Source organism: Onychomys torridus, chromosome 1, assembly GCF_903995425.1.
Source record: "Onychomys torridus chromosome 1, mOncTor1.1, whole genome shotgun sequence".
NCBI lineage: Eukaryota > Metazoa > Chordata > Mammalia > Rodentia > Cricetidae > Onychomys > Onychomys torridus.
Window position 1 is genome coordinate 169,185,291 of NC_050443.1, and position 25,909 is coordinate 169,211,199.

General features: G+C 38.4%; 1 protein-coding gene across 5 annotated transcripts in view; it reads right to left on the reverse strand.

The window, feature by feature from the left end:
* Window positions 1–25,909, reverse strand: part of Sorcs1 (sortilin related VPS10 domain containing receptor 1) — a 535,816-nt gene that overhangs the window by 243,590 nt on the left and 266,317 nt on the right. For all 5 annotated transcript variants that reach the window (XM_036172192.1, XM_036172212.1, XM_036172201.1 and 2 more), the window contains exon 3: window positions 1,805–1,904. In XM_036172192.1, coding sequence (XP_036028085.1) covers window positions 1,805–1,904 — 100 coding nt within the window. The remainder of the gene's footprint in view (window positions 1–1,804; window positions 1,905–25,909) is intronic.

The window sequence follows — 25,909 nt, forward strand, 5'->3', positions numbered from 1 at the left end:
AAGATATTTATTTTCTCTGAACCTGTTTCATCATTTTAAATAATGAGGATAATTCCTAAGGCAGTTCACAGTTAGGATCTATGAAGAGATTAAAGCCACCTCTTCACTAAATTTCACTCTCTTTGACATGCTGTACCTCCATCCTGACACTAGGTGCAACCTGAACAAACCTGATAAACTAAACTTCTATAATTCCCTGATTGTTATGGGACTATGCCTTCCCTGGAACTCTAGCTAATTTACATATGCCATGTCAAGAGAAAACAAGGATGTGTGTTTGAAAGCTTGCCTTTTATTTGCCTCATTAAGACTTTTTCTAAGTCTCGAGACCGGCAAGCCAAGGTTTGCAGGACAGTCAGCAGCCTCTTCTTGGTAAGGCTTGTCTCAGCAAATGCCTTTCTTTTTTAAAATTTATTTTATAATTTAATTTTACATATCAGCCATGGATTCCCTTGTCCTCCCCACTCTACCCCCCCTTCCCCCACCCATCTCCATTCCCATCTCATCCAGGGCAAGGACTCCCCTGGGGATTCAGCTCAGCCTCCAGTCCCCTCATCCCAGGCTGAGCAAAGTATCCCTGCATAAGTCCCTGGTTCCAAACAGCCAGCTCGTGCACTAAGGACAGGTCTGGGTCCCATTGCCTGGGGGCCTTCCAAACCTTTCAAGTTAATCAACTGTCTTGCTTATCCAGAGGGCCTGATCCATTTGGAGGCTGCTCAGCTTTTGGTTCATAGTTCATGTGTTTCCATTAGTGTGGCTATTTGTCCCTGTGCTTTTTCCAATCATTGTCTCAACAACCCTTGTTCATACAATCCCTCCTCTTTCTTGCCGAGTGGACTCCTGGAGCTCCACCTGGGGCATGGCCATGGATCTCTGCATCCTCTTCCATCAGTCATTGGATGACAGTTCTAGCATGACAGAGTGTTTGGCCATCAGATCAACAGAGTAGATCAGTTCCGGCTCTCTCTTGACCATTGCCAGTAGTCTACAGTGGAGGTATCTTTGTGGATTTCTGGGGACCTTTCTAGCACTTTGCTTCATCCTGTTCCTATGGGGTCTTCATTTATCATGGTCTCTTTGCCTTGTTCTCCCTCTCTGTTCTTGAACCAGCTGGGATCTCCTGCTCCCCTAAGCTCTCTTTCCCCCAACCCTTGCCCTTCATTACTCCCCCCACGTCCAGTTTGCTCATCTTATCCATTTCTCTGTCATTGGGCAATCCCTGTGTCTTTCTTAGGGTCCTGTTTTCTAGGCAGCCTCCCTGGAGTTGTGAGCAGCAGTCTAGTCATCCTTTGTTTTACATCTAGTATCCTCCTATGAGTGAGTACATACCGTGTTTGTCTTTCAGCAGCATTATTTGTAATACCCAGAACCTGGGAACAACCTAGATGCCTTTCAACTGAAGAATGGATAAATAAAATGTGGTACATATACACAATGGAGTACTACTCAGCAGAGAAAAACAATGACATCATGAGGTTTGAAGGCAAATGGATAGATCTAGAAAAAATTCACCCTGTAACCCAGACTCTGAAAGACAAACATGATATGTACTCACTCACTGGAGGATACTAAATGCCTTTCTTAAATGGAAACAACAGGGCTGGCCCCGACCCTTCAATTTCACAGCTTCTGATAAGAAAATTATGAGACGTCAGGCATGTTGCTACCTTAACACCATCAACTTAATTTTACGTTTCCTATCCTAGCTTTACTTTAATGGAATTTTTGGTAGCAAGAGTGGTTATTCAAAGCAAAACAAAAGTCACATCATGAATCAGTAGCAAGCTATATATCCATGTCTTACCTTACGCTTATTGGTCGGACACACATAGAGATAGCTTAAAATTGTCTTCAACCCCACTTTATCATTCAGCTTTTCATAGGTTGTCCCATAATCGGTTGACCTGTAATTCAAAAAATGCTTTAATGAGCATAGAAGTGTACGTCATTTGGCTGCTTGTCAGTGTGATGCATGTTTTACATAGTAGAATGGCTCTCAGGAGGCTTCTAAATGATTCATGCAGTATATAATGATGCTTAATTATGTACACAGTAGCATCATGTGAGTGGTTAACATTTGCATTTAAATTGAATTGGTAGAAATTAAAACACCATCCCTCAACTGCTCCTTAAAGTATGCACTTTGTATAATGGATGAGATTAATTTAAAAAGATTAATATTTGAGGACATCCTTTGAGTTGACCACAAAAATAAAAGCACTTTTAGTAGATACATTTCTAAACTTTTGCTTTATCTCTGACACAGTATAAAAATCAGGGTGTCCTGATTCGTCTAAAAACGATGTTTCATCCTTGGTCATAGAAAATATAGATTACTAGTTCTGTCCAAGGTCTTTTGTCTTGGTCTCTGTCCCCTTTTTAAGAGCGAGGAAAATGTCTTCAGAACAAGTAAAATTTCACAACCTTCCTGATGCCCTTTTCTATCCTAAGCTGCACGAGTTTGAAGGGCATAAACTCTCGGCTCTGAGGTTCTTGTAAAGTACTGTCAGGATTTAACCACTTATCAACGAACTATTAATTCAGTTAAATAAAGTAGGCTTGATCAACTTTTTAATGAAGGTCTACTTTGTAGACTAAAGTTTTAATTCCATGGCATCATCATAGACAGTACAGCACAGGAGAGGCTATCAGAGTTGGAATAAAGTGATCAATAAGACTCAAATGACCTATGCAAAGAGAACAGCTGAAAAATAGGCTATCAAAAAAAATTAATCCAGGTTCTGTCCCTTTGCTGTAGGTTGTTTTAATTTTACTTCAGCTTTTAAAAAATCATTATGGAAGAATGCAGCTCTATAATTTCCTCTCAGCCTCTTTTTCTCACAAAGGAAGTTTACAGTGAAATCCACTGTGTCATCTATCTTTGTGGAGTTAATAAAATGGACCAGACTCTGTGCTAAGTTGCAGGATGCAACACACAGGGCCTTCTCAAGTACCTTACAGCTAGCTCACCCAAATAACAAAACAAAACAAAAAAAATAATGGGTATAGTGTGCTGTGCACAATGATCAAGAAACATATTAATAATACTTAGAGAATAAAATTGGTTTAATTTGAAAAGCAAAACAATAGCATTTCAAATGGTTTTTTTTTTTTTTTTTTATGTTGAAGACTCACAAACATCTATAGGACACAACAAGTGAAAGTGAGAGACAGATGGATTAACTCTCTTACTCGCTTACATTCAGAGCCAACTCTGGGCATTAGGGAGATGCTCCGCCACCCAAGTGCTTACCACACAACCATGATGGCACAAATATTAACTCCAGCACCCATGCAAAATAAGGTGGAAGGTGACAGGCAGGTCCAAGGATTTTCTGTCTGTCTGGCATAGATGGAATTAGCTCCCTCCACATTCAGTAAGAGACCCTGCCTCAAAATATAAGGTGGAGAAAGACAAAAGAAAACACCTAGTGTTAACTAACTTCCGGCTTCTACACACTCACACATGTATGCACACACATAGACCACACAAACCCGCACAAAAAAACAAGATAGAAAGCAATTGAGAAGACACAAGGTGTTGAAGTCTGGCCTTCAGGTGTACACACACACACACACACACACACACACACACACACACACACACACATGTGTACACACACCATACACGAAGATGTACTCCAAACTAGACATTGGATCCACAAAGCTGTATAAAGGTATTACTAGAAATAAGAATTTTTCTGACTTGGTATTTAGGATAGTTCACCTGAAAATGTTACACAAATGATAAGTACCAAAAAGCCAGGAATTTACAAGGCTTACATAGCATCCCACAGCATGGAAGAAAGAGCATTAAAGGAAACTGCTTGAGATAATTTGGATGTTTTCAGAGGAGACAATTTAGAAAGGAGAAGTCGGCAAAATCTTAGGCACTAGCAATTAGCCTGTGGGAACACAGTGCATAACTGGGTTTACCCAGGACCAGTGTCTGGACCTCCACAGTCAGACAGGCATCCCCTGACAGCAAAGAATGCCACAACAGGCTTCAGAATTCATTCAAAAGAATGTTTCTTGGTATAGTCCTCTCACACCAATCATTTTTCTCCTCAAATTCCCACTATGTGTGAGGAGACATGCTGCTCTTTTCAAAGAAATGTTTAAGATTTCTTTCCTCACTCAGACCATGATTGATGTTTGGATTTTTCAGTTCTTTCCTTAGTCATCCTTAATGGGCATTTCTCTGCTAGGACTTCCTTGTCTGCTAGATGGTGTTATATCACAATCTAGTGTTCAACTGCGTGTGTGCATGCCTGTGTGTGTACATGCAAGTATGCATGAGTGTGTCCATGTTTAACTATTATCCTAACATGAGATATAATGGAGATATAACTCAGATTTACATTGGCAAAATTCAGGAAAAATATAGATATTCATGTTACTACTTTATTGCCTGAACAATACTTCATGTTCAAGAAAAAACAAACATACAGACTCTCTCTGGGTGCTGGTGAGAGAAAGATGAAATGTGCCAATGTTAGTACATTAGTAAGTATCATGTAATGACAGGTGAAAATATAATACTTCACGGAAGATGTACAGGAGACTCAAATATTCTAGCAAAATACTAAAATCGGAGCTTAGAGAGGTGGTAGACAGTACATAATGGGTGGAATGAAGAGTCATTTTTAAAATAATTTCTGAACCAAAACATTCTAAAATAGCAAGTAAGAATTGTTGTTATAAAGTTCCTCTAGCAAAGCACATGCAGGTGCTTATCTGTGTGCACATGTGTATGAGTGCATGAGTTCCTCTATGTGTGGGTGTGTGCATGTGTCTGGGTATGCATACTCACATTCCTGCTTGGTGCTTGTTTGTACATGTGTGTGCATGAGCATGGGTGTGGAAATGTGTGAAAGTATGTGTTTAACTGCTATCCTAACATGGCATGATGTAATGGAATGAGCAGCACATATTTACATTAGCAAAAAATTTTCAGGGTTTATACTGCTTTACTGGGCACATTTCCCTTATTGTATCTCTTCCTCATAGGCCTGGATCTTCTAAGGTATCTGCTATTATTTTTGTGTCAGTTCTATTATCTTGTTTATCCAAAGCTCAAAGACAGATCCAACACTTACCAATTTTCCATTCATAGAAGTTCAGATGTCTAAATACCATGGCTCTTATAACAATGAATTGATCTAAAAAATAAATGATAATACATTTTCATACCCAAGTGTATAGCGTTTTACCATGTGTTTTGCAAATGTAATGGAAGTATTGGTAGGTATCATGGGTGGAGCTAACAATGGTGTGGCAGCACAGAGGTGAAAGCACTAACCACTTGTAATCCTACTGGCATCTTGTCACTGCACTAGTGCTGGAATCAGGTGTTCCTATTGCTTTACCACCACCACCACCATGGCTTCTGTGCTAATCACACTCCCATTTTCCTCCCAAGTCAGGAAAGATTTAGGGTGGACACAGCTAAGGTCTCAAAAACCTTCTTCAAGCAGAAAGATTACAACAGGTGGTACAGGATCAATGTCTATATAGAGCAGCTTGCATCCAAGTAGAGAGAGAGTGTCTGCCTGGCTCTATGTCCCAGAAGAAAATCCCTGGTCCCCATAAGCTTCCCAATGATGTTTTCTTGACAGAGACATAAAAGTGGGAGTACCCCGAAAAGATGGACTTGGATTGATAGAGGAGACAGACAGGCTCAGCAACAAGCTGACTAGGAACCAATGCAGCAGTTGTTAAACTTGTGAAATGGTGTCTCTAAAAATGGGAAAAGGGAATAGTTTTCAAAATGTTGAGAAATGCTTGAGTAGGCAAAATTTAATGTTCCTTTACATTAAAATTTTTCACGGATTTTATTAGTCTACTATACACTAACCCCTTTGCCTGTCTAGTACATGTAGCCTTTTAAAAATCTATTTGATTACAGAATACTTTCTTAAGTGTTATAAAATGTGATTAGTGTTCTAAGCACCACACTTTGGGAAACACAATATTCTTTTTTGTTTGTTTGTTTTTTGTTTTGTTTTGTTTTTTGTTTTTTCAAAACAGGGTTTCTCCGTGTGTTTTTGGTTCCTGTCCTGGATCTTGCTCGGTAGACCAGACTGGCCTTGAACTCACAGAGATCCACTTGGCTCTGCCTCTCAAGTGCTGGGATTAGAGACATATGCCACCACTGCCCAGCTGAGAAACACAATATTCTTGACAACAAAGAAAAAAAAAGACTGTAAACTTGGTTTCATAATGAAAGAAAGATAGCAACAAAATTTAAACAAGTAAAATTTGAAAACAGAAATTTCAACTTGTGCTAACCACAATGTGAATATAAGGATAAAGAGGTGATTTGATTTAAACAAATAAAAAGAAAGGATTTTAAATGTGGATCATACAGAGATCTATCTAAGACAGAATATATGTGGCCCTGGATTTTCAGGTTGTATCATTTCCAAGATATATTATGAAGCAAGCATTTTCCTCTGTAGGATTGTTCACAGATTTGTCTATCTGTGGTAGATTAAAAATAACACACACACACACACACACACACACACACACACACACACACACAACATAGCTTCTTTCAATAACCAGCACCAAAGAAGCCAAGTGCTTAAAAATTAATTACTGGAAAACAACTGTGGCACTTGATGAAATAAAATCTTGCCTAATTTTACTTTTGATCTTCAATCCCTGTGACAGGTTTTAACAGTGACTTTTAGAACAATTTACTAAATATACAAAACTCAGATGGGTAGGTGTAAAGAGTATATGCATTTTTCCAAAATTCTCTTGGTTTTAATTCTTATCTTCATTTTTGTTTTAGCTCTTTCTGCATTTCACTCTGATAGGCAGTATGGATTAAAGGCACTGTAGTCCGTAGGCCTTACGCAATATAATGTGGGAAAGAATGGATATAAGCTAGACTATGATTCTTAGGATTTGGGTAGCCTGTGCTTACACTGTGAACTTACCACTGTGTCTTGGTCTTTTCCTGTGTTTATATCTGACAAGACAGCAAGAGTAAGACAGAATGGTCTATCTCTCTGACACAGACTGTTTAGGTCTTATATATTCTCATCTGGTTGGCCTAAACTTAAATAGCTATTCCTGAGGTCAGGTCTTCCTGAGAGGAGAAAGCCATACATCTATGGAAGTCATGATGAGGACACTACTTGAGGCACAACAGGGTCATTGTATTCATAAGTTCACAGTAGCTGTGCTTGTCTGCACAAGACTTGCACAAGGTCAAGCCCATCAAAGTCTTAGCATGCATGGAAGAAAAGCTTACCAGGCTCTCCCTTTAGCTAAGGGTTATTGGAAGCTGATGGCTCCTAGAAGAGGGAAAGTCATTTTCTGCCAAGATATGGTTCCTATAATGTTGTTTGTATTTGAGGGGATGGCCCTTATACCCATAGGCACACAGGCAGCACTAGCTGGACTCGATGAGTTTATGCATTTTATAAAATCACATGAAATCATGAAATTGAAACTGCAGTTAAGGGAGGGTCTAGGAGTTGGAGGTGAGAGTAAGAGGTATATACTATCAAGTATTGTATGCACATATGAAATTCTCAAAGAATAAATAAAACTTTATTTTAAAAACAAATTTCACAGTGAAAACCATTATAATATACAACTAATATACTCTGATAAAATGCTTAAAAGAGAAATGAGACAAACAATAAATTCTGTACAAAGATTTAAAACAAAAGAACAGAATGTGCTGGTCAATTTTGAGATTGATATTTTCTCTTCCATTTCTTGAAATGCAAAAGCACAAAGACCTTTCTCCACTGTTCATTGTTAAGAAGGTGCTAGAGTCTGTGAAAGTAAAATTCACAAGAGTGGAATCTTCTCTTCCTCATCACTCTCATACTGGGCCACTTGAGTGTCTACAATTCTTCAGTTCAATCAATTTCCAAACATTCACTATTTTTCCTGCAAAAGTCACTGCCTGTGTATCTATATACTAGCAAACTGTAATTCCCCAGGCCTATCTAACTGACCTGCCATTGAAGGGGATAATATTTGCCCTGTGCCCTAACTTCTATGAAGAGTATCTAAAGAGTGAAGTTTTCTGATTCTCCTCATTTGTTTTTAGGAGGGTGGCAACTTCTGAGCTTTGCAATTAAAAATGAAGTACACACACACACACACACACACACACACACACACACACACTTTCTAAGCTCTTGAAGGGTGGTCGACTTCTTTTTGTTCAACCATAAGTTCTTGATCTCAAGGGCAGTGTGGACATATGTCAGGTGCCTTCCTCAAGTGAGAAATGAATGATGCATGAAGTCTTATGGACAAACGTTGAACCTACAATGAGCTGAGCTGTTCTGTCAACAAACTTAAGAAATATCCAAAGAACCCTGACTTCTCTTCAGCACAATCTCTGAAGAAGGAAGATACACAGAGTAATAGTGTCAAGGTCACAAAGCAAGGACTAGGGCTACCAAATGAGGCTTGGGGAAAGGAAGCATCCGGACATTACTCAAATCATTGCCAATAAGATGTCCTGAGAGCGGAACAGTGTTCACCTCTAAATCATGCAGCTGTGACATCTGTATTTTGTTTCTTTCCTAAAATCATTAAGAACAGCCACTTTCATTGCTCCTTGTGCATTTGGCGGCATAAAAATAGCTTGCAAAGCCAAAGGCTCATTGGCTGCCTTGCAGACTCTGCTTCTTAATAACTTAGGATGCATGAGGTTAAAGCAGTGAGAATAATTTAGGGTTTTGAAAATGTTTGCAAGTGAGTCGACATTTAAATAACTTCATTATCATTCATTGACAGATTTTTTTAACCTGTCAGTGCAATTGATATTTCTATTACCATGATATAACAAACCCCTGCACATTTTAAATACAGTCACCAGATTCCATTAGCCTACCCACTGTCAAAAAATACCTCCAAATCCATTTTCATAATACCTCAAGAATATAATAGGCAATCTACATCAAATGATGACGTGAAGCTGAAGGAAATTGTCTCCTGCTTTCTAAGGATTCTTCCCTGAAATACAGTTGCTGTCAGCCTAAACGTATAATTTAAATGTTTTGTTCAGACGTTATGGTGCATTCTCAACTGAACAAATTTCCTTGGACTCACTAAGCTTCTTAAGTTAACTTGCAGACTTAGCTCAGGGGGTTAAATATTGAGTTTATGGGAAGTTACATATATTCCAAAATGAAGATATTCCTGCTAAACTACATTTTACAGAATTTGTAGTAGCTCATAAAAAGGTGTTTAATTTACTAGGTGAAAGAAAGGGGTGCTTATATGCTAATACATTCTAAACTTTCTCATCTATCTGGGTTTCCTATGCCATATCCTTCTAGATGTATCTTCATGTTGTGCTATTGATGTTTCTGGTGATTTAGAGTAGGTTAGATAAGTTAGCTGGAGCACTTGATTAGGGTTAAAAGTGCATTGCTCTGAAGAAAATATGGCCCTACAGTATATAGTAAAAAATAGTGACAATTCTTTCTCTGTAGATTTTCCAGGATGCAGAGAATATTGAAGATAAGTGTTACTCATATCTTTAGCCTAACCGACAGTCTATTTTTTTAGTGTAAGAAAATCAACAAAATTTATATTGATACCCGACTATATAGGTTTAAAACAAAACAAAACAAAAATCGAAGGAATTTTAGTAGACATCTCTAATTCAGCATTAAAGGAAGAAGCATTGTTCTTTTTGCAGGATTTACTTTCTTTTCATTTTGTGTGTATATGTGTATATACAAGTGATCTTGGATTCCAGAAGAGGGCATTGGATCCCTTGGAGCTTGAGTTATAGGCAGTTGTGTCCCTCCTGGTGTGGGTGGTGCAAACTGAATCTGGTACTCTGCAAGAACTGTATGAGCTCTTAAACACAGAGCCATGTCCCTAGGCCTTTAGAAATATTATTGTTAGTTAGGTCAATGATCATTACTTCTGACTTACACACATACACATAAACACAAACACACACAAATATATACCTGTTGACCCCTCTACCTGTGCCCTCCAATCTAGGTCTATTTGCACCCCCAGGGCAGGCAGATGCTGTTTCTACTTACATAGAATTTTTTGTATTAGTCTTGGTAAAGTGACTACTGATTTCTTTTCATAGATGTGGCCTCTCTCATAGCTATATCTTTGGGAATGTGAAACCCACTACTAAGCAGACAAACTAATACTTTTTTCAGAGGCAGGGGACCTGTATTCCTTCTCACCTTTGGAGTTTCCATTTTATGGCTCTTTTCCTTGTCATGCCTTTCCTGACCCTGTCAATTAAGCAGTGGTCTTTGCTTGTCTGGGACACTTCAGGATCTTCCACAGTGTGCTGCCACTATCTGCAGTTTACTGTATTAATGGACACCCTTCTTCAAAAGTAGGTCTATGTTTACACTTTCACACTTCTTTATATCATAACTCATTTATGTACTTCAAAGCTGGACTTACATATCTCTTCCTTCATTGAACTCTTTCACATCCCTCTGCTCTGCTGAATGACACTCTCTGTTGTTCCCTAGTAACTCACTCAAACTTCTCCTTATTCCTTTATCTAGTCTACGAAATATGTCATTCTACAAGTCTGAGCTCTCCATCCTCTATTAGAAAGCATGGTGTATGCTTACTTTTCTCCATCTCTCTACTCCATCGTAACTACTTCATAAGAACTAACATATATCTAAACAATGCTGCTAATCTGAGTTGAACAAACTACCCTAAAAAGTCTGCTGTCACTAGGAAATCTAATTTGAGAAATTTTACCTTTGATTTTTGCATTTGGAGATATAGAAAAGGGAGAGAAAGTATCTTCTGGAGATGTTGATGATGAGGTAAGGATAACTATGTGCTGCAAATACTGCAGGAATTAGTGACACACTAAGGAATACTATATACAATATACATTTTGAATATATTACATATTACAGTACCTTAAAATATATCTATGAGAGCTGGGGATATAGCTCAGAGGAAAGCTTGTAAGAATGAAGATCTGATGTGAGTCTTCAGAACCCATGTGACAATGCAGGGTATGGTGGTATGTGCTGGTAACTTCAGAGCTGAAGAGGTAGGACAGGCAAATACTGGGATCACTGACTAGCCAACCTCACACAATTTGGCAAACTCCAAAGGAGTGAGAAATCCTGTCCCGAAACCAAAACAGGCTTGAGGAACGACACCTGAATTTGACCTTTGGTCTCCACATACATATGCATGGACATGTACAAATACTTGCATGAACATGCATATATCGTTAGGGATAATACATGTATCCATTAACTCCACTGGTAAAATACATTAGAGAGTGGATAGATATATCTGTTTAGTTTTATAAAATATTATATCATATGATAGATGTCTAATATTCAGGCATTACTCATCTAACTGGAAAGACCAATTATCATACTGAGGTCAGGTCTTCACAACCAATATGATCCTCTATATGTAACTACTATTCTAAATAGACTGTGAATAGTAATAGTGAATATATATTGAGGCCCAAGCACTAAATTCTGAGCTATAGATTTATAAGCTTGACCTTTATACATAATTATAAATATTCTGACTGAAGTAGTGGCAAGACCCATATTTTGCAGTTAGGGACTAAAACTACAAAGTAAAGAACTTGCATAATTAACAAGCATAATCTTGATTTATGGCTGATGTTTTCCCTTTTGATGAGTAGTAAAAGAATGAAAATAGAAGTCTGGCCAAGCACTGCATAAGGTTGTGCTCACCAAAACATTCGTCATAGAGCCCAGTCTTCTCTCATCTACTAGTTTACCTCTCTCAGTAATTCTTAACTCTATCACACACTTTTTTTTGTTTTGTTTTGTTTTTTATGTTTTTTAGAGACAGGGTTTCTCTATAGCTTTGGAGTCTGTCCTGGACTAGCTCTGTAGACCAGGCTGGCCTCGAACTCACAGAGATCCACCTGCCTCTGACTCCCAAGTGCTGGGATTACAGGTGTGTGCCACCACTGCCTGGCCCATCACACACTTTTAAGATTAATAAAATATAGTGTCTACATGACATGCTAAGTCCAACATTCTGTTTCCACAGTCAAGCATGTATTTCAGAACCAAAACATAAAGAGAGCTCAGTTTTTCCTATTTCTCATGCCAAAATATTTTTCAGAATCACAGAGTATCAAATACACAAAAGTACACTCAACTCATCATGGCAAAACATTACATGAAGTCTAAACATTTCAGAATCTGTTGATGGAATACAAATGGAAGGTGCACTATGCATGAAGAAGTCAACCTTCACATAAACACACAAAAAGCAGCAGATCTGGACACATAAAAATGTTTTGTCTGCTTCCATCACAGACCCACATCAAACTGAAAATTATAATCATATATGGGAAAGGGCAGAGAGTATTCTTGGCCATTAGTGAAGATACTTCAAATCAAATGTGTATACTGTTGAGAGAATGAATCCATACTGTGTAATGAAATGAAAATATTCTGAAGTCCAGTTTTCTTTTAATCACCGATCTTTACCTCTGCCCACTTGAAAAGGCAAATCTATCTAAAGCACATTTACGTGAACTGGGGTTGTTATTAATCAAGAGCCTTGTTAAGCCCATTGCCACAGAATTTCCAATTTAATATGAGAATGTAAGAAAAAAGGATTCAAGAAGAGCTTAAAAGACTATCAATACATTCTTTTTTCTTAAAAAATTATTCGTGTGTGTGTGTGTGTGTGTGTGTGTGTGTGTGTGTGTGTGTGTTCATGTGCACAGGTGTCTATGGGAGCCAAAAGAGGGTTATATTCCCTGTAGCCAGAGTTACAGGTGGTTGTGAGCCATCTGATGTAGGTTTTAGGTACTGAACTTGGGTCAAGTGGAAGAAGAGCAAGCATTATTAATAGCTAACTCATGTCTCCAATGCCTACCTTGGATTCTTATTGCTTCAAGATGGACATAATATAAAATAAAGTACTCATATTCTTCCTTGGTTTGGTTCATTCTGGGGCACCAGAAGAATCTGAAGAGTTGATATCACATAGTTCAAAACACTAACCCAAGTGCAAGACTTTGACTCTGTGCAACCAGGCATACATGCAGCGTATTGGGGTCAATCTAATCATTAAAAATTCAGTGTACCAATGTTGGGAGATGGTCCCTTTATTCATTCACTCAACAATTATTCATGGAATGAATCCCATGTTCCAAGCTAGAACTGGCACTGTCAGTGAAACAAACAGAACACATAATTAGTGTTCTCATGAAGATTAAATTCTGAAGAGACAGAATATGAACACATGAGTGAATATTTTTCAGGGTATAGTTAAGTACAAAGCAGAAGAAAGCAAAATAGAGAGGTGCAGTATTTTATTGGATACAATAAAACAAGCACTCTCTGATTAGGCAATTGTGAATAAACATGAAAGATACACATAGACCATGTCTGTATGCCAAACAAGAGTGTGGCAGGATAAGGACAGCACACACAAAGACAAAAGTAGAGATTGATACACAGGACATGTGACATGGTAAGATGGACATGTCTCCATCAAAGGTTTAAAAAAAGGAATAGAGATGTAACCCAGGTGCCAACCCTGCCTTGATAAGCATCCCATGATCACACTGAGCCTTGGCTACATGAAGTCATAGCAGGGTTCTGAGAATTGGGAAAACAGTATCACACTAGGTTTGAAGTGGCTGGAAGTTGTAGAGTCACACTTGGAGCTTATTCTATTGCAAAATGGGGACAATGATATCTGCCCTACAAGATTCTTGATAGGGCTATATAAGATGACTCCTTGAGAAGCTGCAAGCCTTTGGTCAGCATCTATAGTATAAGCAGTTACTATGGCATTGATCAGACTACTGCAAGGTGGTATGGTTATAGCTGAGAGTGTAATTCTACATTTGAAATGTCTAGCTCATAATAATCTGTCTCAATAGAACACTGGCAGGATGAACATACCAGAAACCAAAACTATATGGAACATCACTTACCAGGATCAACTTTGCAATCTTAGATCCCAAAGGAAGACACAAACACATAGGAAAAACAGATAAATATAAAATGAAGGTATGTTGAGATTTCTTATAATTGATGTAATTTCTGTCAGACATTCCTGTAGAATCTTTATAAGAATTTGTTTATGAAGTGAGGTCTATGTAATTCACATGTTGTTCTTGAGGATGAACACAGTACACACCTAGAAATCAAACTCTATCTATAGGAAACATCATGAGAGTTGTCTGGTGGGTCTGAATGGCAGCACCCTGTTCTGGAGAGCTCATATGTTCAACATCATGACCTACCTACTTTCTTCCTAAAATATTTTGGTTTTATAACTTAACATTTCTTACTTTCCCTCCAAGTCACCTACACTGATTGTTTACATATATCAATCATATGCATCCCTGATCTTGACATTCACACTCTCAAAAAATATATCATCCAGTTCATCTCTCCATTGAGCAATATTCATTTTTTCAGCAGCTGGTTCCAATTTTTACTTGCACCAATAACTCCCTCAACTCAAGGCCTTTGTACTGCCTTCGCTTTAGGACAGTTAGTGTTTATATGCCGAGTGTACAAGAAAAATGATTAAGAATCATCCTTCCAAAGATGTCTGTTCCAGGGCTTGTCATATTAATACTCTCTGACATTGCCAATACAGGCTGTGCCAAAGACCTGTTGGGTGACCTTGGGCAACTTGCCCAGCCTCTCTGGGCTGTTTTTTAATAATACTGATTGACCTCACAGAGTTGCTAGGAGGAATCACTAATGAACCTGATTGTGAAAGGCTTAGTGGATATAGAACACTTTATAAATATTTACTAATATACAATGATCTCACCACATTTGAGAGAAGAGAGAGGTGTACAATCAATAAAAATTCTGAAAGATGGGATAATTGTTGACACTATGCTTGAAATGGACCTTTCCTCTTAAAGATGCCCAACATTGTAGTATACTTTCATTTTCTTATTGTAAGTGAAGGAAATGAATCACATCAGTGAAGCTTCAGTGCCACCCACTAGGCAAAGCAAACAAAGATTCTACTCCATCAATGTGGTGAAAGTGTATGTAGAGGAAAGAAAACAGCATGGGCACATTCCTATGATAATGTGTGTACACAGACATATCATTTATCAAAAAAAATATTAATGGGGCTAGAGAGACAGCTCAGTAGTTAAGAACACTGGTTGCTCTTCTAGAGGACCTGAGTTCAATTCCCATCAACGTAAATGTCAGCTGACAACTGTCTGTAACTCTAGTTCCAGGGGACCCGACACCCTCATACAGGCATACATGCAGGCAAAACACCAATACACATAAAATAAATCATTTAAAAAACCAGATGAACAAAATATACTATAAGATAGTCAGTACTGTAGGTACTGTAAGATATTCAATAAGCAACTATATTACTCTTGGGAGCCTACATAGCATAAAAAAATAGAGACTCAGTAATAGAACTCCTGTATTTCTTATTACACAGGGAACCAGATGAAAACAAAACAGTGTTGCATTCAAATGACATTGTGGGATCTGGGAAATGGCTCGGTGAGCAAAACAGTAGCCATGCCAGTGTAAGTACTAGAGTTCAGATCCTCAGCACCCATGGAAACATATCTGGGTAGACTTGGTCGCCCACCTGTGATTCCATCCCTGGGAAGGCAGTGGCAGAGATTTCCAGAGTAAGCTTCCTAACTAGACTAATTATATCAGTGAGCTCTGGGTTTAACAGATGAAACCTGCCTCAGTGAAGAAGACAACAAAGCAATCAAGGAAGGCAGGCAGCTGATGCCAGTCTGGACCTCCAAAGAGCAGATATGTACACAAATACACACATACACATCTGCATCTAAAATATATGAACACACATACACACATACACACTCACACACATACACACACTATAGACACATTAAAAAGAAAACATGACAGTGTGGCAGCTACTGTGGATGTCTTTGGAGTTTGTACCTGAGTGGACCCTATCAGGAGAGTATGACTACATCCACATAGGGGAACCTGCAGTGCAGAAGCCTTCCAGTACATTGGAATAACCCCCAAGAGACTCATCTTCTCATAGCTCTGCTATCAGCAAATAGAAAGAGGCAGGCTGGGGCTAGATCTGTGGAGTGTGGAACAAGAGTCTGGATTTAATTGTGCATGAGCTAGGAAAACACAGGAGGAAATGACAGGGTGTCAGGAATTGACACTATTTTTAAAGGGTCATTTGGCTGCTATGACAAGATTACAGAGTGGCAGAAACAAAGAAGTGGGGAGATCAGTCAAGTGATAAAGATGCCTGAGACTAGGGAACTGTGCCAGCCATAATTCTTGAGCTTAATTTGTAACTTTTTTTCTTAGTATATAAAAGGTATGATCAAGTTCTCACTTGCCTTTAAATGTAAAACACACATATATATAATTTCTAAGTCCTAAAATTTTCTATTTATAATTTATACTAATTTCCACTTATAACTTAGAATAATGTCTTCAATTTCTGTTCTTCTTTATTATAACCCAAATTCCATTTCTGGCCCTGGGTTTTCTCTGAGAAACTTGGAAGTCCCAGGGACAGCTGGCTGTACATGCACTCTACAAAGTGTGGCTCCTCTGACATTGAGGGTGCTCTTTATAATTAGCATGAATAATTCATCAGTGTATCAGTTATACTTTATTATTATCATTTACTTCAGTTTGAACTATAGTTTCAAAGTTATGGACTCCTTTTTTTTTTTTTAATCAGCAGAAAGCTCATCCATTACTGTGTATCCCTTGCATCTACAGGGCTATAAAATTTGCTATTAATGACAACAATTGTGTTGTGAAATGAGAATCAGTATTTCCTCCCCTGACATCTAACCTTAGGTCAGGTACAGGATCTAGAGATGGATTTTTGCAAGAAGTAAAATCAAAGCACATAGCTGGAGATTAATGCCAGTCCAGACACTCAAGGGAATGCCCTCTCTGGATGCTTCTCAGAAGAAATATGGTCAGTAATGCGGGTAGTTCATCAAAATTACCCAGGGGTGGGCAGAGGGATGACAGAAGGATCCCACATCTTTCAGCATGAGACCATAAGCCTAATTTTCTCAAGGAAAGTTATGATCTCACAGTGTCCTGTACAGAGATTACCTGGAGAAAATTCTTCAAGATTCCTTCATTAACTCACTTGATCTTTAATTCTTCACTGAGTATAATTGATGGGGATGGCTCTGCCCTAAAGTTCTCTCCTCATTTACAGGGCCATTTCTTATGAACCTGGGAGATAAACCACCATGAACACCAACTAAATCAGTCTTTCCATCTAGACACACAAAGAAGTAGATATTTTCATGTCATGAAGAGTTTTTCCCTAGAGCAAGCATCCTGGGGGAAAGGTTGGCCTTATAATATGTTCTTTGTCTCCTTTGGTCAGTGCCTACTTAAAGGCCTAGTGTTCTCAGAATTGACATCATGTTTCTGAAAATCAAGGGATGATGAGGGACCTCTCTGAACCTCTGACATACTTCTGCTATTCGTTTTAAAACATGTTTGAGGGCTGGAAAGAAGCCTCTGTGGGCATAAGCTCTTGTCTAGTTTAAGACCCAGAATCTATGGTGAAAGGACAGAAGGAACCCCTAAACACTGTCCTCTGACCTCCACATGTACACCTGAGTACATGCAATCCATTCCCCCAAAGATCAATGGAGAGCAATGTTTGCTACACACACACACATGGGTACCCAAGTTCAGAACTCCAGGACTAATATAGAAACAGAAACCTGCAATCTCAGTGCAGTGGAGTGGAAACAAGAAGACTACTGGGCTTACTGACTGGCACTATAGGTAAAAGGTCAGTGGGAGACTGTGTTTCAGGAATAAGGAGAATGTAGATCAAGGATCAAGACACTCAGCATGCTCCTCTGGTCTCCAGGTACATATAGGCATGAACACACACACACACACACACACACACACACACACACACACACACACACACATCGGGGGGGGGGAGAAAGGCATATATATTTATACACACAGAACATACAGAGGGGTGGGAGGAACTTAGAGAATGCTTCCCAGGAAAGGGTTACTCATCAGAACCATGATTATTGTTCATAAGATATTTTTATCAGCCTAAACAATCTAGGACAAGGAACTAGATAGGGTAGCATAATTATCAAATGTCCAACCAAGTGCTTTCATGTGGGTGAAAATATCTCTTGATCCAAACAACATTTTATATATAAACATAATTTTTTATCTTAAGATATATTGAATTTCATTGAATATCTCTTTTATATAATGATTTTTAAGTGCATGCTGGTAATAGTAAATAGTAGTGAGCAACCATTTCTAAAAACCATATCTTCATGTTTATACAGTGCTCACAACATCAGAAGTCATTCAATTATCAGTCTAAACACACCCTATTTTATCTTACATTGTTAATTTTAAAAATATAATGCTACAACAGTCCCATACTAAAATATTTCATAACAATACCTTTTATACTCATTTAACCCTTATAATAAAGATACAACGTTCTGATTTCTAAATATATTTTAATTATATATGTAGGTCAGAATTTTGGTGCTTGCAACCTAAAAGACAATCATCCCTAATGAATATGTTATATTACCAGACAGGGCAGGTGGTCCTTTGCAGGTATAACTATGGTTACTAATCTGTGACCTTTAAAATCATTACTTTTTCCCAGAGTCTATGTACAGATGTAATTTGACTGTATGTGCTTTCAAGGCAGAAGAGGAAGTTGAATTCCAAGTGCAAGCAATGACTGCTTAGAACTGCTATATTAGAAACAGAGTGGAGTGGGTGAGGGTAGTTATCCACTATGAAGGAGTAGGGAACTGGCTGGAAATGACAGCAGATAAGACACAGAGACCTCAGACCTATGCTGTCAGAACTGTGATTCACCAATATTCTGAAAGAGCATGAAATGCACCTCTTCCCAGTGGGAAGAATGACAGTTGATAACTAGGTCTTCTGAAGTTCTACACAGCAAACTGTGCTCTCTGGTCTTCTGGTCTGTAGGATTGTGAGGTTATCTATGGAAATTTTTTAAAGTTGCTTAGTGCATGGTAATTTGCTCAGCAGCAATAGAAACCTAACTCTGCCCCATGGGAGATATTAGCTCTAGTAAGTATGACAATGACAGCATTGGACAGGCAAAGGCTAGAACAGTTGGAATGCAAAGTGTGTCACTTTCCCCATTTGGATCCTGGGTCGGATGTTGACCTGGCTCCAAGCACAGCCTCCCAAAGTCTTTGTGCATGAAATCCCATTCTCTTTATCATGAAGGCATGCTCTGTTCTTCCTGACCATTAGCATTTTGAAAAGTGAACGCACCTCAGCCATATCACACTTAAAAATGTAAAATTGAGGCAAGCTGTGTAGTTGCAGATTCACAAATTAATATTCTTATGTTACAAAAAGGAAAGTACTTACAGATAGACTTGGAAGGACAACATGCCTCAGTTCTTCAATATGATGTCACTGAGAGGCATTAAAGAAACATTTCTCTTAACTGAAGTCTGTCCAACAGTTATGGAGAGGAAAAATGAGGATAAAAATCTATGAGAGATTCAAATTTTTGAAGATTTTCTTAGAGCCTGTAATCCAACTGGTATCCAAATGTTCATTTATACTTATCACTCATCTTTAACTAAATACCTACAACTTAAAGCTTCCTAGAATTATAACAGTTTATTTTGTGAAACAATTCATGTAAGAGAATTATGGGAAGGGTTTTTGGAATATAAAATATGAATAAGGAATAGTCTACAAATAAATAACAAAACAGAAAAAGAAAATGAAACAAAAATATCAGAATAGATTGTATGGGAACTTGCAGCATCAGCTGGTACTCTGAGGTCCAAACATCAATGACAGTTTTAAATGTGAAATGAGACCCCTGAAATAAATGATACAATAAAGCTGAATTCTTTCAAACAGAAAGGATACACGGGTTGGAAAAAGACCTTGGCTTTGGAGTTAATTAGACCTATATTAGCATCCTAGATGGCTCACTTACAATGTGATTTAAAGACACTACTCCATCTTCTCTAGGACTTGGTGTCTTTCTTTCCAAAATGGGAACAGAAGTCCCTGACATCTAGTGAAACACTGAAGCGTAAGAGTGCCATCATGATTTTGGCACAGTGTAGCTATTTAATAAAATCTATTCTCCTATCTGCTCTCTGAGACAAAAGCCCCAAGGGTGATAAATATATTCCAGATTGGCTAATCCCAGGCCTGGTCTTTAACCTTTTCAGAGAGAACAGCTCGCATCCCTTTTTTTTTTTTTTTTTTTTTTTTGAAAGGCCAGAAAAGGAAATTCATTAACATCTCTTAGTCATTTGTTCCAGTAACATCATTTACACCTAGAATGACGTTTTCAGACCCCACCTAGTAAAGCTTGACTCTATCGTCTATGAATGTACTCATGGAGAAGAGAGGGGATAGAAATGCCACAACTATAGTAGTCATAGACAAGAGGGCTTAGCAACAGGAGCCGACACAATTACAATCACAGCCACTCTACTCAGACTCCATCAACAGACTACGTCCCGCCCCCAGGTCTCCTGTCTCCCTGGGGTAAACTGATAATATTTATGATAATAATCTTCCTCTGACATTGCTATATCCATTTGCTCAACTTGTCCTAAGTGGCTCCTCTTCATGCAACTGGCATAAATATAGGAGGCAAAAACACAAATAGAAATTGGTGGACTGGTGCTTTGTATTGGACATAAAGTGGCCCTGTAAAAAGACACACATACTGAAGGCTTGGTTGCCTGCCAGTGGTACCACTGAGGATTAACAGGATTATAGGGGCCATAGTTTCATCAGAACTGTGGTTGCATGGATAATGGGGCTTTGATAGAGGTGATAGCTTGATGATAGTCTGACTGATATTTTATCTTGTCCCAGGAAGTTTCTTCTCACACTGTTTCCTGGCTTTCATGAGATGATCAGCTGTCCTTGGTCATGCCCTTCATCTCTGATGTTTCTGCCTGACACAGTCCTAAGAGCAGTGGAGTTAGCTGACCATGGAGGGGCATCTCTCCCAAGTCAAAGAAAAAAAGAAGCACTTTCTCCTTTTAGTTATCTTCACACCCCCTCAAGTATTTTGTCATAGGAATGAAAAGATGATGTTATGTTAGTCACATAACCACTTCTGTAATCTCTGAGGACAAGTTCATCTGCAGAGGTCAGTGTTACTCCCTCTCCCAGATCCTCTGACTCTGGATTTGCTACAGATGCTTCTGGGTCATCAGTGTCTTGTAGTGGATAGCCACCCCAGCATTGGCCTGGAAGTTTCAACCCCCTTTGGGCTTCGGTAATGGTCACTCCCACAAGGCGGGGCTGAGGGAGGAAGCTGAAGACCCAGGATCGAGAGAGGAGAGGTCTCTCTTGGTTTTGGGACCCTGGATGCAGGAGGTAGACCGAGCAGAGTTCTCCAGAGAACACCGCCGGACTGCACCATACCTTTGCCAGACCCTACAACCTATCCCTTCATTTGTAAGTTACCCCACAAAATAAACCTCCCTTTTAACTACGTGGAGAGGCCTTAATAGTTTCACCAATAGTGTCTCATCCTCATTCTCCTAATATACCTATAGAAATGCTTGCAACTAATTCTCCAGGTTTGACAGATAAACATTTGCCAAAATAGGGGGTGATGGTCTAGATCAGTATTTAACAAACTTTGTAAACTGAATTTTTTATTGTTCTGTTTGTTTGTTTGTTTGTTTGTTTGTTTATGAGTATCAGAGTTTTTTGTGGAATTATACAACTCTGCTATTAAAGCACAATGGCAGCTATAGCCAATATGTAAAGAGATGGATGAAGCTGTGCTCCAATAAAGCTTTATTTAAAAAAAAAAGAAAAGATGGTGGTTAAGAATTCAGCTTTGGTTTATTGATCTTAGTCTAAGCCTTTTTAACTAGAATGTCTCATTGATGACCCTTTAAGTTTTATCTTGGAGTATTCTCTCTCTCTCTCTCTCTCTCTCTCTCTCTCTCTCTCTCTCTCTCTCTCTTTCACACACACACACACACACACACACACACACACACACACACACACAAATGTGGTAGGTGAAAACCCAAATAAATAGATAGATAGATAGATAGATAGGTAGATAGGTAGATAGATAGATAGATAGCTGTTATAAGGAAAGAGTTTCTCTTAAGAAACTTCCTGAGTGAGATAAGCAACAATCTACACTGGATGGAGTTGTTGCCCCAGGCTGTATCAGAGGTATGCAATCTGTCGTTGCTGAGGTAGAAAACTTAATGAATCAAAATAACACACACACACACACACACACACACACACACACACACACACATACACACCTCATAAAATATTTATAGGGTAGCTTCTTTCTGATTATAGTAAATATATAGGTTACCATATATAGTACATAAGCATTAGAATTTATAACTCTTGAACCACAAAAGCCATATGCACACAAGAGAGATCCAGTATCAAGGACCCCAAGTGTCTGTGGCAGCATACCCAGCCTGCTTGCCTTACTATGTGTAGAAAGCCCTTGACATTTCAGTGTAAAAATGCCTTTCAATTTGGTTTGATTTGAAAAGAGCTACTTAAAACCAGCCTAAGATATGCATCTCAGTGACATAAGGATGCTATGATGCTTTGAATGTCTCTGTATGAGGAGTTGGGCCCCTGAGTTGAGGATATGTTTCAGCAGTGTTAATGATACCTTTATATCCCTTTCTTCAGAATTCTGACTGGCTTTTATGTCTCTTTTATCTTGTAGATCATCAAATCTTTGCCATGCTCAAAAACTGTGTGAGAAATACAGAAGCTGGTATGCAAAATCATAAAAAAAAAAATATCTAAACCAGTGCTTCTGGTTGTCTCTCTGCCATCAGCTCCACTCACTTCTTTGACTATAGCTTTTCTAGTTCCAGGAAAGAAAATGATAACACTCCCAAGCTCGCAGAGATATGTTGACCTTTCACACAGTGGCATAGCAGGAAAGACCTGGCTTTTTATATGTTGGCATCTGTAATCAAGGCACAAAGTCTTGTTCAAACTTCGTAATAGATCATAGCTGGAGTTCTGAGCCAATAAATGGTTTTGTTCCCTGCTGAAAGCATCAGTCACTTCTCAGGCAGCAATATATCTCCACAGTGTTGCCGGTTACCCCTGGTTCTGTGAACCACTATGCCTCTAGAGACATTGGCAAAGCTCCTTCCTTTTCCCCCATTCACTTCTCTCCTATTCACTCTTATTCTCTTGCTCATCCTAAATATATCTATGACACTCTTGCTATATTAGCTAGACTCTTGGTTACTAATGAGATGAAAAGTGTAGCATTCAAACTCATTACAGAATATTTCAAATACTCTTTACCATGGAAGGGATTTTATTTCAAAGAGGGTTCTCAGGTAATACAAGCTTACCTCAGCTATATCCACCTTAGGAACATAAACACAGCCTAACATTACATTCTGGGGAAAGTTTTCCACTACACAGATGAGGTACTTTGACCTTCACATCTTTCTCTTTTTTTAATTTTTTTCCCTTTTAAATTTATGGACAGCATTTAGTGAGGTTTCAAATCCCATTAACAATATGAGCAACTGATCTATCTACATCTAAGAGAATTTAATCATGTCTTGGTGGCAAATTTAGCTTAAATTAGAGCTTTACTTAGGACTTTCAAGTAAATTTCTGTTTGAAAGGTCAATTTCTAACATTTGTCAGTTAAAGTCCGCACAAGGCAAATTAGACTCACCTCCACTTGTCCACAGTGCAAACATTTTCCACACTAACATCCCTAGTGGCTGTCAATTAGAACAAGCACCCAAAACAAAATGACAATGGGAAGGGTTTTATTTTTGTTTTTAAAGAAGACAGAACTACTTATTTATTCAACAGTGAGGATACTTGTTCCTCTAGAAACAGCTAATCTCATGATGGTGGGTGTAAAGCAAAGCATTATTTTACTGGATAATTAATAATCAGTTCATGGGGCTAGAAAGATGGTTCAATAGTTAAGGCCACTGGCTACTCTTCCAGAGGACCAGGGTTTGGTTCCCTGCACACACATGGAGGCTGACAAACATCTGTAACTCCATCATCCAGGGTATCTGATGCCATTATCTAGCTGCTGCAGGCAATGCATGCACACAGTACACAGACATGCATGCAGGCAAAGCACTCATAGGTATAAAAATAGAAAATAAATACAATTAAAATTAAATCAGTTCAACTATTTGAACACACATTAGAGAGGAAAGAGATAAAGGAATTTCTATTTTTTCTGTACTTTTGAGACATGGTTTTTCCACCTAGTCTAAACTAGCTTTGAACTTGAATTCCCCTTAGCCTCCTTTGTCTTACCTTCCAAAATACTCAAACTACATGTCTTCCCAACAATGCCTAGCTTTGCTTTTAAGCCTTTATGGCAGCCTATGATTCTCATTAGGGAGAAAAATCACCTCAACAATGAGAAATTAGTATGTAATCACCAAGGGCAAAGTTTAGGGAAATCATAGCATATGGTATGCTGAGATGTATGCATTTTGAAAAGAACAAAGTTTATGCTATTTTAGAGTTCTGGGAAAAGTTTTATGGAGTGAATAGGTATCATGAACTATTAGTTTAGACAAATACATAGTTGGTACTGTATTTATCATATTTTATAATTTTCTGTATCAGACAAGAATTATTTCACTAAAATGGAATAGAATTTTAGAGGGGACAGAGAGCATTTGAGAAAAGAGAAAATGTTACTTTTCAATTTCCTTTAGTCAACGTAAGATCAAACAGGACTGAATGACCTGGATTCTTCCCACTTTGTCCTCAATTATTAAATCTCTGATAATTTACTCTGAGGAAAAAGATTCATAGGTCAAATGTCTAAAACTGATTTGCCCATGAGGTCAGTGGTAAAGCCTCTGACAGGTCTCTTCCAAGAAAACTGCTATTATTCTGATATTCCTGTTAATCTAAGTAACAGAGATATTGCTGAGAAAAACTAGGGCAAAGTGGAGGGACAGGTAATAGCCTCATTGAGCAAGGGTGCTCAGCATACCACTAACGTGCTGATCTACAAATATCCTGGAATATGAGGATGTGTTCCTTAGAGATTCTTATAGTCAGATATCACACACACACACACACACACACACACACACACACACACACACACACACACACACACACACACACACTGTATTTTGGGTTGAGTGACAATGCTAACTGAGCTGTCCTAAGATTATTGAGGAGGCTGTCCTTTCGAAGTACCCTGTGATTACTATTGATCTGTTCAGCTCATTGCAACTCAGCCTTACCTGGCTGGTCATGAAAGAAGAATGGATGTTATTAAAGATCCTGAATTCCTCCTCTGCAGGTATCAGTCATTAGGAATGAACTAAAAATACCAATGTTCAGGCATACAGAAAGGTTGTGTAGCAGACACAGACTTTCCAGAGCCCAGAACCTACTGCCATAAATTTTCATAGCTCAAAGTAGAAATACTTGTTGTCAAAGTATGTAGCATGAAGTTCAGATTTACTAGATATTGAAAATAACTCAGCAAAGCAAGAACCAGAGTTGCTGGACTCAATAATCAGCATGTATTAGAGTATCATGTGTCACACCAGGCATGAAACAGAACATTTAGAAGGTGAGGGGTACAGGGTCTTTATAGATGACACAGAATATATTCTGAATATTACTGTAGACAATTACAACTAGTCTCAGAAATATTCCCAGATATCTACCGGCTCCAGTAGACATATAAGATGGCATTTATACTAGTTAGTGTAATGCAGTATTAACAACTAACTGATCACAACTATAGTACTCCAGGAAGTCCAACAATCATCGAATTGAAGTTTACATAAAGAGAAAATCAGAGATTATGTTGATTCATACTACTTTCCAAAAATAACAGTTCC